The sequence below is a fragment of the Phasianus colchicus genome, chromosome 8 (assembly GCF_987193195.1).
Source record: "Phasianus colchicus chromosome 8, bPhaCol1.hap1.1, whole genome shotgun sequence".
NCBI lineage: Eukaryota > Metazoa > Chordata > Aves > Galliformes > Phasianidae > Phasianus > Phasianus colchicus.
Window position 1 is genome coordinate 32,373,008 of NC_143443.1, and position 20,346 is coordinate 32,393,353.

The window sequence follows — 20,346 nt, forward strand, 5'->3', positions numbered from 1 at the left end:
AAAAACAATATTTGGAAATCATACTGAATGGTACTCTATCACAATTAAAACAAAATCTTGGTGGGCTTTGAAACGTGTGAATTTAACATTGAACATAAACAAGTCCAAATCCAAATGGAGTAGAATTAACCTGAAAAAAGGTGCTTTGTTATAAAAGGAAAACTAAAGCTTGTCTGTAATGTTAAGAGAACATCTTACAAACAGACACAGTAATGTAGCTTAAATCTTGTAGACAAAACCTCAGAAGTAAGCATAGAGGAGCTGATGGCAAATGAACTTCCACCACTGACTCCTGCAAATATTACCTTTGAGCTGACAAATTTAGCAGAACAGTTCGAAAACAGTTGGACACTCATCCTCTCAGCTGATTTTACTACTTTGAGAAAGGGAGGGGTTGTTGCTTAGGTCTACTCCACACACAGGATTTCTTTATCTTTCCTGGAACATCTTGGAAGTCTTCTTCAATATATAAATGTCTTTGAGAGTCTTAATAAATAACTCAGCTTAATAAAAAAATAGTATTTTTTTAACGATGTGCTTTGGGCTTCTCAATCACAAAAATCTGGGAATTCCTCCAGATAAGGGGTGGCAGGGGGGTTGGAGATTCATGATCCTTGAGATTCCTTCCAACCCTGGCAATTCTGTGATTCTGTGATAAGTAGGCCTGGGCCAAGGGTTTCCTTCTCTCTTCTCACTCCATATGACATCCTTAAAAATGTAAAGGGCATATACTGCAAAAGGAGAAAACCCATTGCTGGCACTGAACAATCCCAACCTACATCCAAATGATGGGTATCCAAGGCACACAATGATCATTCTCATAAAAACATTATATTCCTATTAATTGCAATGACTGATTTAACTCCTGACAAGGTACATAGGTATAAGTTGTACTTCATGCAATAGAGCTGCTACAAAACAGCTTCCTGTTAAAAGACCAGAGACTGGCCACCAGGCATCTTGAGGGAAAAGTTAACACATCAGGATTTCTATTGCAATGGATACTGCATACAGCCTGTGGATCCCACAGCCCTTTTTTTAGCAGCCAGACTTCTGCTGGAGGTGATCCAGAAGTGTGGTATAACTGATTCCTCAGCCTTTAAGCAAGAAGGATCTACTCCCAGTTTGGAAATGCTTGTTTTTGACCTCTTAGCATAAGAGAAAGTAGTGAGCATGCATTTGGCAGCCACCCTCGGTTTTAGGCAGCACTCTAGCAAGGGAAGTGAGGTGGATTTTTAGCAGGTGGTTTTATCTATGTCTCAGAAGCCCTTGCTCAGCTTTATTTCTATTTATTGCAGAGGCTCCACTTGTGGCTCAAGGATTGCACCAGAGACGTGATGGTGCACTGTAATCAGTGCTGACCGTTTTGCGTGTTGAACAAATGACAACTGGCTTCATTTCGGAAGTACTTACTTCAGTGTCTCTCTATGATGAAACACATGTCAGCTCCCAGCAGCACAGGACCACCTGGATGACATTAGTATCAATGCAACTTCACATCCTCATCAAAATTAGTTTGAATAGCAATTGGGATTTGGAGGCAGCAGGCTACAGAAATCTCACAGAGCCTTTCAAGCAAGCGCACTTCCAAGCGTTGTCCCAGTTTCCAGCACTTTGTAACTTCCAGGTTCACCAAGTAGCTGAGTGGGTAACAGAATATCAGGGGCTCTGAAAACTGACAGGAACTGCAGTATTGCTGCAAGAAGAGCAGCTGTGCCTGTTAAATACTAGGAGAGCTAAGCCAAAGAGAGGAGCAGCCTCTCTCCAATAGGTGGTAGAAGTGGTTACCCCAAGAAGTCAAGAATCTTGTTCTTTTAAAACAACATTTTAACCATTTTTCTTCTAGAATTTGCAATGATCTTTTGATCAGAATCTGTATATCACTGCCAAGGATAATATGGCTATATGAGAATCCAAACCCATACTGAAAGAGCACTCAGAATAAGACCCCAAGCAGAGCTGTCTCTGCAGCCCCATGTTAGCAGAACAACTGCAGGGCCTTGCTCCTTTGCTAACATGCCTAGCTGCAAATGCAGGCAAAATTAACAACAGAGAAAGGAATCTGAATTATTACAGAGCTATGAATCCTATCCAAGAAGGATAGAATTAATAGGAATGAATGTAGAATTTTAAAGACCTTGTAATACCAGACCAAAAATCTCATATTCTTTCCTTATTGGCTTGAAATACGTTTTGTAGTTTTTTATTTTTTATTTTTTGCATAGACAGACTGGGGAAAAAACATCACAAATAGCAATTTTTGCTTTGCTTCATTTTTCATATGAAGGGAAGGCATGTTATTTTCATCAGGGAGGCAGATGATATATACAAAGAGATCAAACCTTATTTTAACATTACAGCATTATGACTGACAATAATTGTTTCTTTGAGAAACTTTGAGAATTTCTTCACAGCAATTAAAAGTGCCCTCAAAGAAAAAAAAAACTTTCCTTCCACTGGTTTTCTTTCACACAGAGATGGAAGGAACAACTGGGGCACCAAGTCTAATTCTAAGTAATGTAAAAAAGCCATTAAAATGGAAGCTTAGTTCAGAAGGATCTCTAAAACCCTATCCAAGCTGATTTTAAAGCCTATCCCAGCAACGCATTCAGGATCCCAACTCAAAGGTTGTGTTATAAAGTCTCCCTGGAAAAAGAGAAGGAAAGATGCAGTACAGTCCTGGTGCCATAGGTCCCTGCAAGAGCAAGTATTGCTGTTACATAGAACTCCCAAATGTAAATATAAATTTCCATTTATTTTAGGTAAGTTCCTGCGCTTTTCTTTTGTCCCTTATGTTTTTCCCTTGATGAGCAATTTCTGCTATTTTCTGCTATTCCCACCTCTTCTCATTTACACGTCTGGAAAAGCCTTGTTTATAAAACACCGAGATCCCAAGGCCACGTAAAATTTTGATGAGATGTGGGGGGTGAGAGGATTCAACATTTCACCTGAAAGTGCCTCTCCAGTTAAAACTAGTCAACCTGTTCACATGGCTGAGACAGCAACCCTCGCTTTCTGCTTGGCTTTGCTGGCTGGGAAGAATGAGATTCTGCTCCAGCAGAGGCCAAGCACCTTCCTACTCATCAGATGGCTACAGCAGACGTGCTGGGTGCACATCTGTCTGCTTTGGACCTGGTCAGCTATGGGGACCACTACCAGGAGACCCCTAGGCACAGTGCAGCCTTCTGCTCCTGCAGGCACCCAGCAGGCTGAGGGATTGGGATTTGCACCATCCCAACCCCCCCCACACACAGAGAATTGAAAACAGAGCTTTTCTAGGGGGGGGAGAGGGGAAAGCATAGTGAGGAGGCCCAGGGCTTCCCAGGAGCTCTGCTGTTCTCACTGCAGGTGATTTTGGCACAACCCCAATTCTCCTGCTCTCTTTCTGCAGCCACCTGGGTCTTGCCAACTCGCACTCAGAAGGGATTTAAGTGGATTTAATTTCTTTCAGTGGATTGGAATTATTTCCTGAGCCATAATTACAGGGGTGAGGAGATGCATCCCTGCACAGCATGTGTCAGTTGGCACAAATCTATCCAAGGGCAGATCCCAGCACCTCAACACTGCTTTCATCTGTAGGGGCAGCATATAGAGGAATCTCCATTTTACTCATTTTATTTTTCTCATTTTTCAGTGCAAAGTCAGCAATGTCATATTGCATGCTCTTTATTTTCAGAGTGAAATTGAAGTAGTTGCAGTTGACACAGTGCCTTGTGATTCCCACTGAATTTCTGTTTAATCCCCAGCCAGTAAGACATCTTTTGAAGCAGCAATGTTTCTCCACAGGTTGACGTGGACACACAGTGATCAGAGATAGACAACAGGCCAACGTGCTTTGGAGCAAAAGTCACAGGCTTGCCCCTAGATCCCCGACAGCTTCAGACAGATGCCCTCCTCAGCCTTTGGCTTTCGTCTTGCATATTTCCCTCTTGCTCCAAAACAGGGGAGTAACAGCATGACAGCGTGGGTTCATTAAGCCCTTCCGACCCCTGAGGCTGGCCTCAGACCAAGGAACACAAGCCTTGGGCTTCTGCTCACTCCTGCTGAGGCTTGCTCTGTGGGCAGGCAGCACCAGGCTAAGCTGGGCCATGACCACCAGCACAGGGTCCAGCAGACATCTGTGCTGCAGGAGCAGGTGTTGCTGCCCCTTGCAAATTGACTTAAAGCACATGAAATAACTTCCAGACTGCAATGAACATAAGTGTTCAGGAACTTACAGTTCAGGAACTGTAAGTGTAATTAAGTCTCCTCTCGTGACTTATTGAGAGAAGATATTTTTCTTTTCTTTTTTTTCTAATCTCAGTGTGCACACTTCCCATATACTAAACATGGAGAAACTTGAAAGGCTATAATTCAAGGGGAAAATATTGTTACTTTAGCCTTCTACTGCCCATGGCACAGAGTGCAGGGGAACACTTTGGCATCAAAATGTGCAGTGAGAGAACACCAGGTCACCATCTGGGTGTCCAGCTTGGTGTGCTCACTTTTGACCCCAGTAATCTTGGTGTGTTTAATAGCAATTTACACTTTAGTTAGGAGATATATTATACTGAGCACCTCTTCAGGTGGCATCTTACACCAACCTGCAAACCTGAGCTTGTGTTCTTTCTGTGACACCTGCTTATTAAAACTGGGCTAGTGTAACAATGCTGTGAGGACAACCAGGAACCAGCTCAGCTATTCTGGGGACTTCCATGAGCTGCAGAGCAGAAAATCTGCAGCATGTGTCTAGAAATCAGTTGCTCCGGAGAAAAGTAGGACAAATGTGTTAGGAGAACCAGGCCTGAATAGCTAAATAAAGATGTGGTGCAAATAGATTAGCAATACAGCATGAAGTTCTGTAGGAAACTGGTTTTTTTCATCTTATCATAGAAACATATCATCATTAAGGTTGGAAAAGACCACTAAGGTCATCTAGTCTAACCATCAACCCAAAGCATATGGTAAACATCATAACTTCATCTCCATCAGCAGACTTCCTAAAATACTGCATAACCTAATGCTGAAAGATCCTGCATCTATATTAATGTGTTACAGAGAAAACTCGAGGTGCTGCACTTGTATCTGTTAATCACAGCACTACCTATGCTACCTATAAGCCTAGCACTTGGTATTTGCTATGGAAACTGTTTTACAGCTTTATATCCTTTATTGTTTTCTGGTCTTCTAAACTATTAGCATAGAAAATTCACCATTTTTATTTTACCCAGTCAGATGGCAGACACCTATTTTTGAAAGGCAGTAACAATCTGTTCATTGGTGATAGGATAAAGAGAGGAGGGAATGGCTAAAAGGGAGAAGCATGCAAAATTACACTTCCTGAACAATGTTTCTAATGACAGATCTTAAACAATCTCAGTATTTTCTTGTTTTTTTTGGCTTTAGGAACTACCAGTTTTTTTTTTACTGCCTTCACAAAGCTTTGTAAAAAGCTCCATGAATTTGAAAACATAAGGATATTAATCAATTAGGTTACTTGTGTTCCTCTTTGCCTTGTTCTTTTAAAGCAATCAGTAAAGTAAGTACCAGGTTGGATCTCTGCAGCATGGGAAATCCTCCCCAAGTCTGCACACAGGCCTTGCCAAGCTCCAAAGGAACAGTCATTACTACTGTCTGAGTCCCAGAAAGGTTCATTAGCTGCAAGACCATCTTCCTTTCCTTCAGCTTTGGTGTCTACAACCCTGAACTGGATCTGTTACTATTTGAAGTAACAAATCTTTGATGCAGCACAACATTCCTGAAAATATAGAAAATGTAGACGATGAAGAATATGCAGCTCTTCAAGAATGAGGTCCTAAGAGCAGGAACAGATTTTCAGCACCCATAGGTGAGGATTCATCGGGTTTTGAAGATGTAACGTGTAAAATTTCTTAGCTCCTTGCCACAACAGCAATAACCAGTGAGCACATCTTGCTGTTTGGCTCCCATTGCATCCACTCTAGTTTCCCTAAAAGAAAGCAAATCACTCCTACCCTATCGGACTGCCCTTGGAGCCTTTCGTCTCTCACTGTCCCAAGTCCTCCAGCACTTCAGTTCCTGGACTTCAGAAGTGCTAACATTCCCAATTCCCTGGCTCTGCCAGCAGTTTAACTGCAGCAAAGCCTGCCTCCTGCAGCGCCAGACACCAACAGCTTCTGCTTCCTGAGGTTTTATCATGCTCCTGCTAGTACACTGAGGCTGGTCCAAGTGCTTTGAACCTTCTGGCTTCAGAAACTTCGGGTTTTGATTGCTTGCTGGATTGTTCTGTCTCAAATACCTGCGTTAGTCCCCGCTGTGCTGCCTGCAACCCCCCAGCCTCTAATTACACAACACATACCCACGGGGTGTTCACTGAGCAATACAGGCCTCTGTAACACAAAGAGAATGGGAAACTATTGGAAAAATCAGCTGAAAGTAAATGTATATATTCAGTACTTTTCAAACACAGTATGAAAAATAGCTCAGCCACAGTTACAGCGACAGGACTGCTCCACAGCACCACCTGCTGCAAATACATTGATTGCCATCCGCTTGGAGAAGCACACGGATTAGTTGTTAAATTAGCCACACATCATGCTCCTGCAGCTTTGGGTTGGGAACAGATGTTGTAGGATTGACTTTGGGATGGACGGCGCAGCACTGCTACGCAGTGATTCAGAGACTGACTCATACATGCCTGTTTAAGAGGTGTTACTTAAATGTGTGGATTTTCCAGTCTAATAACTCTTTTTTTTTCATGCTTTGGTAGTACTATCAAGGCAGAAAGCGCTTCAGTTCCCTTCAGTTTGGTAATACTACCATAAGGCAACACTGTACGCAACAAATATCTTTAAATAATCCAAGAAATACTGAACAGACCCCTTAGCGCACAGCTGCCACAAAAGCATTTTTCAGTGGTGAAAAACTGTTCAACCACCCTTTTCCTGACGTATGATGCTGTAGGATGCCCATCACGATAAGACAGGGAGTTTTCTTTTGCTCCCTTCAGAATCCTTAGCGTTGCGCTGAGCTTTGAGAAGGGATTTGTGCTTGGCAGCCTGGGTCAGAGCAAGCAAGAAGAGTGCTGGTTATCTCCACCAGGAGAGCAAAAGGGGATCTCACTGCCAATGCCACAATGCAAGCAGCATTTTAGCACATACCATTCATACCCTCTGACACACAGATGGTCCTTCTGCGCACGTTTTGTTTCTTTATCCCATTCTCCAGTTGCCCTGAGCTATACTGAGTTACATTGCATACGAGTCAACATACGCACCTTTGCTCCGTGCAGCACTGAGAATCGCTTTCCCTCTAATGCTCAGTGCAATTCTGGGGGAGATACTTACAAATCACAGGCTGCGAGCACTGCTTTTGTCCCTCTTTCCGTCCCACAGCACTCCGTCCCTGCGAGCCACAGCGGAATTTCAGACGTGCGCTGCCCTCTGGTGGAAAATCAGCACCTGGGGAGCCCCGAGCAGCAGCTGCAGCCCTCTGCTGCTGTGCATTACAGATAATTAATCAGGGGAAAATTAAAGAAAACACTCCTAATGCTGACTCTTCCCTGCTCTTAGCTATACAGGTAGCATGCAGTCTCTCAGATTTTTAACCTAGTTAAGCAACACGTGTTTTATTTCAGTCCTTTCCCACAATCATCTAGTTGTTTTACTCCCTTTAAAAAGGTTTCCCCCTTCTGCATCACAACTGCAGTGCTGGACTCTGCTGTACAAGTCGGACAGAGGCAGTGTGCAGCACTTCTGCAGACCCATCCCATCCAGCCTAGGGGAGAGGGTTCCCAAAGACCACAGTTTAGGGTGAGCTCAGCTGAAACCTTTTGAGCCAAATGACATAATTAAACCCACTTATATCATTATTTTCATTTCCTAAGCCTCTTCAGAAAAAATCTATTTCTCCTTCTGTCTGACAGCCAAATGCCTCTCCTCTTTCTGCTTATTTCTCTGTTCAATTTCTTTCTTCTTCTTCTTCTTTTTTTTTCCCTACCTTACTTGGTTTTATTTTCTTCAGTGCAATATTACCTGATCGATTTCTCTCACTGCTCCAGGATTTCATTTGACTCAACTGCAGGATTCTCTTCTCATCCATCCCCTACACCTTCCTGCAGCTGCTGTGCCCTTTGGTCCTCTCCCCAGGTGCCACCAGACAGGAGTTTTCATCACTTTACCTTTGATCTCAGCACACCAGGAGAGGAGCTGGGATGTGTAGTCCCCACCATCCAGGAAATAGGAGGACAGGGGGACACTTCCCAGCTTGCTGATGAGGACAGGTACAATTCTAGGAGCTTGTTCTCAGGCTGGGTTTGGCCTTCCACTGCAATGCTGTGTGTGCAAGCACAATCCTTCTCTTTGCTCATTCCCATTCATTATTAAACTAGAAGAGATCATTTTCTGCTGAGATACAGCCATACCAAGAAAATAACTGTGAATTAGTCTGAGAATGGCCTTGCTTAAGGATAGCATTCCTGTGCATTACTTGGTTATGATGCCACATGCAGTGCCACCAGCACCATGCCATGAGTTGTTAGCCCAGTAACTGCTACTCTGGTGGCTAAATAGCACTTCTAAAGCCCCTACTGTTATATTTTCAGCATCTTCATTCCAGATTATCCATATCAGATGGATCTAATTGGCCCAACGGGAGGGGGAGAAGGGGTCATGGACTCCTTCTGTCCCCACAGTCCCTCTGTCCCCACCCAGACCCAGAAACATTAACACAGCACACCACCCTATGCTTTTCCACCAAGCAAATGGATGCTCAGCAGCTGTGAGAAGGGACAGGAAGCATTTCCTTCCTGTGAAATGCAAAATGCTGATGACTATTTTTGTCTCCTTAAAGCCTTATTTTCTGTTAATTGTGGCTTAGTGTGCACACAGCAGGCTTCTAATTTCCAAAGGTACATTTCAGCCTGGCAATCCATTAAACCCCTGCCACACTGGCAATCACATTTAGTGCTCCTCTACCGAGGGAGGCAGCACAGAGAGCTGTCAGTTTCCATAGGAGCTGTGACTTCAAGGGAAAAGTACCCAGCAGGACACTGCCAAAACCTCTCAAACCTCTGCTGCTGATGATAGGGCGTCTGTGATTGAAACCATGTCAGAGAGTTAGTACAGATAGAAGCATGGACCAAACCCTGCAGCAGCATCTCTGCAAACCAGGACTTCTATTTATTAACACATTTATCCCAGAAGTACTACGAAAATAACATGATCCAGCAAATCTGGGGATCCTAAAAGGATGTGTGTTTTTCCCTTTTATCCGCCTTTTCTTTTTCCACCGTTAGGGGGAAAGAGGGGAAACTACACGTCCAATGGACACAGTATTGTGCATGTTTACCACACGATGGCACTGCAACACAAGGGTTTCTGTTCGAAGGACACAGCAGCTCAGAACAGACACCGCTGGGGAGAGGTATCCAGCAGGAATAACTTCGTAACACAGTTGTGCCCCATCTTTCATAAAACAGCGCCGGCTAAAAGACAGATTCATTTCTTGGTAGAACAGAATATTCAGTACTATGGTAAGTTCGCTGTTTATCTTATTTAGCTGAAGCCTACAAGCCTGCTGGACTCAACAGATAACAACGTATTGTTTTTCTGTGTAAATCACAGCCTGTTTTTCTTAGCAGGAGAGCCTTTGTTCTCACTGCATCTTCCAGCCGGTGTGCTTGGCCTGAGAGAGCAAGGTCTTACAGAGAACACATTTCACATTCTTCTGCAGTAGCAGCAAAAAAACATCTGGAACTGACCCCTTCCCTGGTGCCTTTGGATTCAGGAAAGCTGCATCTTCACCTGATTACTTTCGTTCACCAGAGATAAGAGCAAACAGAGAGAAGAATGCATTTTCTGAGCTCTTTGCAAAGAGCCACTGCTACAGTTTGGCATACATGAGAACACGACGTCTTGATAGCATGTCCAGTTTCCTGGCAAATTACTGCTTTGGGGAGGTAGGCCAACTTAGTGCTGCACTGAATAATAACGATGATACTGTATTCTTTTTGCATCTCTAGCTGTCAAGAGAAAGGATAAAGGGAAGTGGAAGATCTTGGGATGGGCCTGCTGTGAGTCCAGAGAGAAGCCACTGAAGGTCAGCGGTGCTCTTGCTGCAGGGGAGTGGCCCAACACCCACCATTACACAAGAAAATCAAATGTTATTTGATTTTCTGGAGCTCATGAAAGGGAAGAGGTGATGCAAAAGCAAACACATTGGAAACTTGACTTTTGGAAAGACTACAGGCTCCTGCCATGTTACTGATAGTTATGGCTCTTTCTCCTCACGTTATGGAGCTACACACAACACAGTGACATGTAGAACACAGCTCTCTGCTGAACTTACCCACACTTGGGAACACGTGGCCATCACCATCCACCTTCATATTGGGAACCTGTGAAGAGTGCTGGGACTGATCCAACCCAGAGTAGAAATTTTGGCCATGCAGTGTATTTTAATTTAGATTGCACACCCAGGCAATGGGACAGAACCTCCCTGGCAAGTGGTGAAATTCACCATCATGCCTCAGCATAGCACTAACTAATTTTGTGAACAAATCATACACACTATAAACAATAATAAAACTCACAAGCATTTAGGGCTGGTGAGGTAATATCACAGCATCATAGAATCACTCAGTTGGAAAAGACCTTGAAGATCATCAAATCCATCAGATCATGGATCTAGCTGACAACTAAACAGGAATACATGGCTATGAGTGTTCAGTTTCCCTGAGCATACCGTGTTGATTCTAACCCAGAGAACATGAAGTAATCCACTCTCAGTTCTCTAAGAGCTCTTGATCTGTAAGCACTTCTGAAGCAGAGCTAACCAGTTCTGGTCAACCATAACTACTTACCCAAACTACTTACTTTAGCCATTCCAAACATTAGAATGAATCCAAAGTTTCTTGTTTTTAAAACAGCTTTCCATCAAGTCTTAATTCCAGCCCCTTTTTAACTTCTTATACACACCTTTTCTGGAGAGGGAAAGATACAACATGCAACTGATTGAGCAGCTAACATAACTTTCCCATGAGGACAGATGGTGCTGAGCTTCCTGCTCAGAACACTTGTGTAGGAACCAAAAGAAAACTCATAAATGCTCACCATGGCCAGCACTGGACTTAAAATCAAGCCCAACAGCTGTTTCTTGGGAAAATGTGTGATATTAATAGGTAATATATATTTGTATAAACAAAGAACAGAAGTCAAATGGATTTGTTACAGTAAACTTTGAAGATGGCCAATTATTTACATTTCAATCACTCATTCTTATGTGAATAGAAAATTTCTTTTAAGACAGCCACAAGAACCGTGGTTAGGAAAGCCCATTTACTAAAGATATAAATCAGCCTTGGAAATGTATGCAAGTGTGATTATCTATTAAGGTTACTTTCAGAATTAAGGAGATACAGAAATCCTGGTGTGAGTGAAGACCATTTGTGAACAAGAAGAAACAAAATCTTGCCTGAATTCAATTAAAAAAATTTAATGACTATATGACATTGATAGTTTGAAAAAAAATGAATGAATTACATATATTGAAAATGAGATTATAAGTGTAATTGTAAGAAAATGATGCTGACTCCGTGCTGCAGCATCTTAGGTAAGGTTACACTTCAGCATCCCAGCCAAGAGTGTAAGACATCACCTCTGTACTAATGCATTTCCACTCCATTCTTCTGCTGGGGTAAAAGAAGTTGCAAGAAAATGATAAGCAAGATGCTTTACATTCTCACAAGGAAAATGTGATACAGCTGTCACGAAGCGTGCTGACTGAAGAGGAGTCTCATCTCCTCAATCGGCATCTCTTTGGAATGGGAAAAAACATGTAAATATCCACGCACAAAAATAGAATTTAAAAAAATAAAAACTCCTTTAAGCACTGTATTTGTGGCACTAAATTTACAGATTACGTCCTCTTCCATAAAAAAGCATCATCAAAAAGAACTTGTGCCAGTTTTGTATTAAAAGGCCTGTAGAAATCTCTTAAAATTGCCTTTGTTGTTGGTAGCATGGGTCCCAGGCTTCTGTCTTCAGGTCGTCTGGTGTTTGACGCAGGACTTTTTGTAATCAGAGCTTCTTGTTTCTCACTTAGAGGTCCTGCAGTAAAACAGAATACTATCTTAATATCTTTCACCAGCAATGCCCTTGCTAAAGAAGACAAATGACTAACTTGGAAGGCTTGCCAAGGGAAGACAAATGGAATTTGTGTTAGCAGAGACTACGTTTCAGAATATTGAGTACAGACTTAGATTAGTAAAATAAATCACTTTTAGTAAATATGGAAATAATATGTTTTTTTCTCTCACGTTAATTAATCATCCCTAAAACCAGCAATATAAATCACTTCTGAAGGAAAAGATCTGTTTTCAGAAAACAACGAAGACATTGAGTATAAATCCCCGTCCATTTCAGAGTCAAACTTCTTATACACTGTTATTTCTTTTTATGAGGTGAGTTGCCTAATATCAGATAGAAACTCCATCGGACTCACTTGTGTCATGAAAGGCCCTTTGTTGTTGTTTTTGAGGCTGTCAGTGGGATCAAACTGACACAAAGCTATGGTTGTACATATACATTTTCCAGGATTACATCTTAGCCCTTGACTGTGTATGACAGAAAGAAAAGAGCCCATAGACTTTTCCAACATAAACCATTTTCAAGATGCCAAGCTCTTCTGATCTGTTCAATCTGCTACATTCAAACTTTCTCATCATCTGGACCAGCGTTTGGACCAGCCAGACTATTCTACAGCCATTTTTTGTCCTCTTGCTACTGTCAAATCAACATTGAGCAACAGCTGGCCGAGGGATTAGCAACAGGTATCTCAGTCAACACAGCAAAAATATGATTTCCCCTTTCTTCCCAGCCAAAAACACCACCTTTCATCATATGCAAACTTAGATGCTGGATCATTTTTAGTTGGCAACAGCATTCACAACCTCGTAGCACTTAAGTTATTTAAGCTGCATGAGACAGATCTTGCACCTATGTGAGCCCACGACAAACAAGCCCTGCCTGCCTTCAGAAACAGAGCTGGCTTCTTTCTGGTAAGCTCTCTCTCCATGCTGCACAAAGTTTTGATTTTTTTTCTTAATGCAGCCATAAGTTCCCCTGATACCAACTGTTCTATGGAAATTTGGGAATTTTATTTGACTCAAGGCAACAACATCAATGTATCCTTCAAGACAGATTCACACATCTCTGTTTTGTCTGCTGATAAAGCAGAAATGACCTAGAGGAAGGATAACAACAATTTTGTGTGTACTTATCTCCAAGCAGCCAGACAACACCTACCCAGATCCAGGAACTGGAACACCTTGTGCATGGTGTATTTCACATTTGATGCATGGTCCTCTAAGCGAAGAACGAGTATCTGATCTTTGTCAAAAACAGTCAGCCAGTCCAAAAGATACACAACATAAAGCCCAACCTGCAACCTTACCTGTAAGCACAGAAAAAAAATAAGAAAATAATTCATTTACAACACTTGCCCGTGTCTCGTGGGCAAAACTCCCAGACTTGTTCTCTAGAAGGACCATGAGAAGACAGTCCTGAAAATGTTTTAATCTTCCTCTTGTTTTCAGTGCAGCTAATGGAAATCTTTGCAGATGGTCTCAGGGGGGAGAAATCATTTGACAAACGGCCCGACCATGCACTCCAAATGGCAGAAGCACCAATTTGTGCAAACCAGTGAGGACAAGAACGGATGGGAAAGCTTGCCCTGACCTAATCTGTCTCTATCTCCCTGCCCTGGTTTTACATAACAAGTTGCAGTATTAAAAGGGTTGTCTGACATTCTTAGAAGTCCAGCCTCTGGCTACGCTTATGAATATTTTTCTAAATCTCTTCAGGCTTAAGAGAGAGGAACAATTCCCACATCATAACTGCTTTTCATAAAAGATGCTTAACTTCAAGTCACATTTCCACGGAACTGATGAAGACAGATAACAAGTCTCTTTTGTTTCTTACATTGACTCATGAAACCTACGCTGACACCTGAATTCCAGCAAAATAATCCATATTTTGAATTACTGCTGAGTCATTATTATCATAATGTGTTTTCCTGGCTATAGAAAGAAACTTAATTTTCTACCCTGTATAGTATGTTGTACTGACTTCTTTTTCACCATTATCCTTCCAGAACATTACATCCTTCCTAAGTCCCAGTGTTTCCCCCTGCACATCAAAAGGCATTAATTTCCCAAGCCATTCTCTCTCCCATAACATCTGCATCTGCACATTTGATTTGATCACTGTGACCCTGCATGCCTTTCTCCAATTAATGTATTTTTCACTGATTCTCCACAAGTACAAGCCAACAAACATCCCTTTCTGTACATGTTGGCACCCATCACTTACAGTGACAACATCTTTGACATTTGCCTCTCTTCTTTTAGGAAGATATTAACCAGTAGCAAAACAAAACTCTTCTGTTACAACAATTAGCAAGAAGTCACAACTGACAATCGAATGAGCTCTTAGGGGAAAATAATCCCTACGTCTGCAGCAAACGATGCACATAAAAGAGCCTATTAACTTGGCTGAAGAAGAGGCTGAGGTCCATCAAGGAACCGTTAGCATCTGTGTTTTATTACAAACACCTGCCTGTGTTCATACCATTTTCTGAGGGCTGCCTAAGACAACAAATGAAGTGTGTTTCAGAAGAAGAGAGGAAAAAAAGGTTCTTTCCCTATAATAGAAGACATTTGTGCAATCAGATGGCTAGGAAGTATCATAACGCTGCCTGGCAGCAGCTCATATCTGTGAGGTCCTGGAGGCTTCCATCCAAGCCTGGCAGCTCCCATCTACCTGCTGAAGTAAGGAAGAGGAATATCCTGCAGCTCTTACAGCAGTTTGGCAAACAACTCTGTGGTACTTTATTTATGGTTATTTTATTGACTGGAGGAGGCAATAGCTTCACCCTGGTGACAAAAGAGAGCAGTATTCCCTCCGAGGCCTTTGAAGTCTTAGCAAATAAAACAGGATCGAATGGCAAACTAGCGAGACTTGATACTTCAAGCCAATCTCTTCCATGTTATTCTGCAAAGCCTTTCTTCTCTCCCTCAAGCAAAATTTGAAGCCAATTCTACACTAAACATGTGAATTCTGGTACGACAGGCTCAGCATTCTGATCTCCTGGCAGCAGTTTCTGTACTTCTCATCATTTTTGGATGTCCACAATTCTAAAAAAGAAGGTTTTATCTAGTTACTGCTAGCCTTTCCTTGAAAAAGAACGCACAGTTCTTTTTCTGATTTTGAGGCAATTTCATATCACAGATATCCTTGCCAGAGCTACTTTTTGAGAGATCTGCAAAAAAGCTTACACATTAAACTGCAATCTTCACTAAATGTGCTCTCCATACGCCTGCACAATAGAACCACCATATTATTGCTGTTGGCATTCATCAGGGAACAGACTGGTGAGACAGCTGAGCCAATACATCAGCTTTTACATGCCTGCATGTGTATTTATGTCATCCACTTTACAAATGAAAAGAGAATTTTACTTCTTGATGCTTATAGGCATAGTATTTGGGCATTTTAATAACCTTGACACAGCGTGTTGTTCCACAAGCAAGGAATCCAATGGCATTGGGAATACGTACAGGCATGGCATTGTTAAGGGTGTTGTTGTAGACACAGGCTCTCAGGGAGTAATCCAGCATGCAATTCTCAAACAGCTGCAGCGACTCTGCCACTTTTTCATGAAAATCTTCCACAGATTTATTAGCACTTGCAAAGTACAGATAATCGGAGTACAATCTGTGAATGAAATACGTGCGAGTAAATGAGAAAGGAAATGAAGGACCATCTATTTACATAACAATTGCAATCAGTGGCATGAATTGAGAGAAGAGCCATGTGTGAGTAACACTGCCCCACCCGCACTGTTCAGCAACATCACGTTTTGTACTCATTTTGATGGGTTTTGGCTCAGAATTGCAGTTACTCCAGGGAGCTACTCACCCTCATCCCTGCTTGCAAGGTCAGCATGATATGAAATCCAAACCCTAGTAAATTGCATGAACAAGTATCTCCTAAATGCAAACTTTTTGGACATGTAGAATAGCTCAGGTTGGAGGGGATGTTAAAGAACATTCAGTTCCAAGTGCTTGCTTTGTACACGGTTGCCATCCAACCTGCCCAGAGCCCCATCCAGTCTGGCCTTGACCATCCCGTGAGATGGGACACCCAAAGCTCATTTGGGTAACCTGCTCAAGTGCCAGCCTGTTCCAGTGAACACACATAATTTAAATGTACATTAGAACTGGTCTCAGGTGATACAGATACCCCTCTGTACCACATGCTCTGCACTGCTATGGATAGAAACAGTTCTCAAAAGCTTACAACTAAAACCAAAAGAGGAATGGGATGAGTTAGAAACAGTGATTTTTCTGTAGTTACCAAACTGGTATTAATGATAATAAAATATAGGAAAAAGTCCAGTTATTGCAGTTATTCCATCTCAAATCCCAAATAGTTTCTACATCAACTTCTCAAAATTCCCCCAAATTACCAGTCCCACTCCATTTTTGAGGATGGCAGGACATGGCCCCATCTCTGGGTAGGAGCAGAGCCTTGTGTCAGCCACCAGCAGCAGGAATTCCTCTAAGCTGCAGCTCAGGAGGTATCCCCTTATGGCATAATTCTTAGTACATGTTTTATGGTTGTTTAACATTGTTCGGAAAAGATCACCTAAAATCTCTTCCCTTGGGGGAAAGTGGAATGGAAAACAGTCCAAAACTTAGATCCAAGTAACAGATCTACTTGTGTGTTAATCCTTAAGAACTTGATTAAATTCTTCCAACAACACCTGGTTGAAAGAGACCAGGCAGACGCTGTAGCGTGGCATCAATATTAAGACAGTGAACCATCTGTGGAACGTGGTATTCTCATTTTCTTTCTTATCTAGTCAACCTCAAAACACCTGAGAACCTGAGAAGGAGTTGCTTTCCCATTGTGTTTGCAGCACATCACAACTCCACAGCACCACCCCTCAACACAAGTCCATTGATCCTATCAGCCTCATTCAAAAGACACGCTTTATTGCTGTGGCAGCCTTTTGTACTGCACTAGCTTTATTTATTTTTAAACTTCCCTGAAGTGCCACAGGTACTTTAAAATTCATCACTTTATTTGGAAAGGTTCGGCTCTAATCCAGCAAAGCACTTAAGCACAGGAATAGCCCCTTTGCACTTGTTTATTTTGGTGTTTTGCAACAACAGGATCTTAATTCCCACATGACATAAATGAAAACTATCTGTTCACTTAAAAAGGAGGAGAAGAGGTGCATATGTTGCAGACTGGCTTTCATTTAATTTTTACACCCTTTAAAATAGAAGTTGCGGCAAACTATAAAAAAGAAAAAAGCAGTAGCACTCAATGCAACAACTATTAAAAAAGAATGACAATCCTTTCCAACTGGCAGATACCAACTCAGTGCTTAGGTGATGCTGCCTGGCATCAGCCTGCAGGCCACCCAGCTGCACAGGCAGTGCAAAGCCCCAGCCACTGCATCGCACCTTTGTTCTCTATGGTATAAGCAGAAAATTCACAAAGGTTTCTCCATTTACAGAATTAACACTATTCTGCCATACCATGCATTGCATGCTGTGTTTGATCATGGCGTTTTAAGAACTGCTTGGAGAAACACCCCAGCAGACTGTTTGCATCAATGATCCTACAGATACTAACTTAATGCTGACTGCCTAAAAAAAAATAGATGTTGAAATATCTTACTGGCAGTTTGCTTCGTATTTTGGAAGAGTTACCACAAAAGTTAAGGATTAGTCCTGTTTCACGAGCAATAAAAGGAGGGGAAAAAATGTATTTAAATGGAAGGGTTCTGTTTCAGAGCAGAGGGACAGTACTAAGCACAGTACCCAGACTGTGCAGTGCTGAGGACACTGATGCCCAACAGCCCCTGAGGACTGCAACAATGAGCTGGGACAGAGATACGGGGCAAAGCAGGCATCACATACAGCATGGGCACGATGTCACTTGTTTGAAAGGCTTAATAGGAGTGCTCAGTATTTCTAGTCATCCATTAAAGTAAACCCAGATTGTTAAAGACTTGCTGACATCTTATGGAAAGCTACAATATTGAAGACAATCTCTCTCTCTCTGCAGAGCAAGAGATTTTCCGTATTTCTTCCCATCTGTTTTTAATTCTGGGGACATCTGCTTGGAAATAAAACCTTCACTGATTGGGATTTCAGCTGTTCCAGCTCCTTAAAGTCATTACCCTCTGTACCCATCCATTACAATGAGATATAAATGCCCACCACCCCAAACCTTGAGGTTCTTCAAACATCCCCCATTCTGGGGAGCCTCTCATGCACCAGGCTCTGTGCAGCTCCTTCACCCTCCCAAATATTGCAAGGTGACTGTCCCCAGGTGCCCCTTCTGCCATTCAGGTGAGCTGTCACCAACAAGGGCACTGGGAATTGTAAACAAAAAGAAGCCAATTGATTATAAAAACAGTAAGGGAGGTGAAGCTCACTTTCCATCTCATCCTTATTATAGATGGCACGCACATTATGGAGGATGGTTAAAGCAATCAGGGAATTTGTTGCTAATTTACATGAGGGAGCCACTTCAACTACTTCTCCTGCATAGCATTATCATCTGCTCAATCCTGAGGTCAGGAGAAGCAGTTAAAAGCTGAGATCTGTATTTGCTCTCATGGGAGATGGGCAGCACTTGCACAGCTCTGCAGCTCGTGTGTAGGTGCCTGCTGACATCTGCATCCTGCTTGCCTCTCTCACAAGTTGGAAAAGATCACTAAGATCACCAAGCTCAGCCCACCCCCACCATGCCCACTGACCACATCCCTCAGTAACACATCTCTACGCTTCTTTAACACCTCCAGGGACAGGGACCCCAGTAACCTGGCCCAAGTAACCTGAATAGGCACCTGAAAAGTTCTCCTCCACCCTCCCCAATATCTATCCTCCTCCTCATCCTCCTCCTGCCAAGGAGGCAGCAGAAAAAAGTCCCCTAAAAGACAGGAGAGAGAAGTAAAATGCAGATAGAAAGGACATTGTGACCAAAACAGTGGAAAACCACTCAAGAGCAGCTTACACTTTTGCAAAGATAGAGATCTTCCTTCACAAAGACAGGAAGGCCAAGGATGAGCTCCTGAGTAGTTCTTAGTTCAGCAAGATAACATTGTCTAAATGAGCTCTGAATGGTGCACTAAGCATTTTATTACTAAAAAAGTTTATCACTAGCTGATTCTGGAGCTTTTTGCAATCTTATTTATTTGGAGTGGTATGTCCTTGAAGGCATAAAGCTTATTATTTAATATGAACTGAAGCACTTCACAGGATTATTTACACTGAGGCATGTAAATGTTCTCGCATACTTTTACAACACAACCCTTGCTCACCTTTCAACAGGATCTCTCAGCATGATGATAAGTTTGGCATTTGGCTGGAAGGCATGGATAAAATCCTGGATTAAGAAGGGAGGTTCTCCTTCGCTGCTGTTGTCATAAAAGAAAATCCACGCGTTGTTGTCCCACATGGTGGAGGCACTGGCTTCACCTAGAAATAGAAAGCATCTCTCCTGGTAAGTCATTTCATTTCTTGTATCAGAGTGGAATTCTGATCGCTGTTATGGACCATTTAAAAGCTGCAAACTCCAGCACACCCTACTGGTTCTTGCAGACTGCTCTGGCTGCTGCTCCCCAGAGATAGAATGCTCACACTGCTAGCTACAGCTTGCAACAAACCAGTGAAAGAAGTGGAAACCAGCACTTCAGTGGATCGGTATTGCTTAGAACAGAAACAGGAGAGCTGGTGAGCACGTGGGAAATAGAACAAAAGCACTGGCACTAAATTCAGTCACTGCAATTTGAAGCATCCCTTTATGAAAGAAGTCAAGTATTAAAGATTAACAGATGGTTAAGTGTCAGATTCTTACATTCTTAGATTCTTAAGCTACTTACTCTCAAAGCAGTGCTACAGGGAGAAGCACAAACAGCAGCATCCCCATCAGAGCAAGCTGTGTGATGCTCCAACTACTGAATAAATGATCTGGTATGATGCTTTGAATGGTTCAGCCTTCCCACTCTTTGGAAGTCATACTGGCATTCACATGGCATGGATATGTTAATAAAACATATATAAAAACCTTTTGGCAACTTCCAGACTTTGAAAGTTTAATGAAAGCTAATTCTTGTTAATGAGATTTTTCATTAATTTTTTTTTTCCTTCAATGAAAGGTAACAAGATGAAAAAAAATAATAATGTTACAGACTTGTAGACTTTCACATGATTTTCCTTGTTTTCCTCTCTTGGGAAAGTCCAATAAAGACTTTAAAAGATTGCCAAAACACAAAGTGAAATAGGTATTTGTTCCAAACCAGCTTAGC

General features: G+C 42.2%; 1 protein-coding gene across 3 annotated transcripts in view; it reads right to left on the reverse strand.

The window, feature by feature from the left end:
* Positions 1-11,187: 11,187 nt before the first annotated feature.
* CHST15 (carbohydrate sulfotransferase 15) overlaps positions 11,188-20,346 on the reverse strand; it is a 44,263-nt gene continuing 35,104 nt past the window's right edge. For 2 of the 3 annotated variants that reach the window (XM_090145629.1, XM_090145630.1), the window contains exons 5-8: positions 19,360-19,516; positions 15,518-15,731; positions 13,263-13,410; positions 11,188-12,065 (exon numbers count right to left, since the gene is read on the reverse strand). In XM_090145629.1, coding sequence (XP_090001755.1) covers positions 11,875-12,065; positions 13,263-13,410; positions 15,518-15,731; positions 19,360-19,516 — 710 coding nt within the window. In that variant the 3' untranslated portion in view covers positions 11,188-11,874. The remainder of the gene's footprint in view (positions 12,066-13,262; positions 13,411-15,517; positions 15,732-19,359; positions 19,517-20,346) is intronic. The other variant, XM_031597345.2, reaches the window with a different exon arrangement.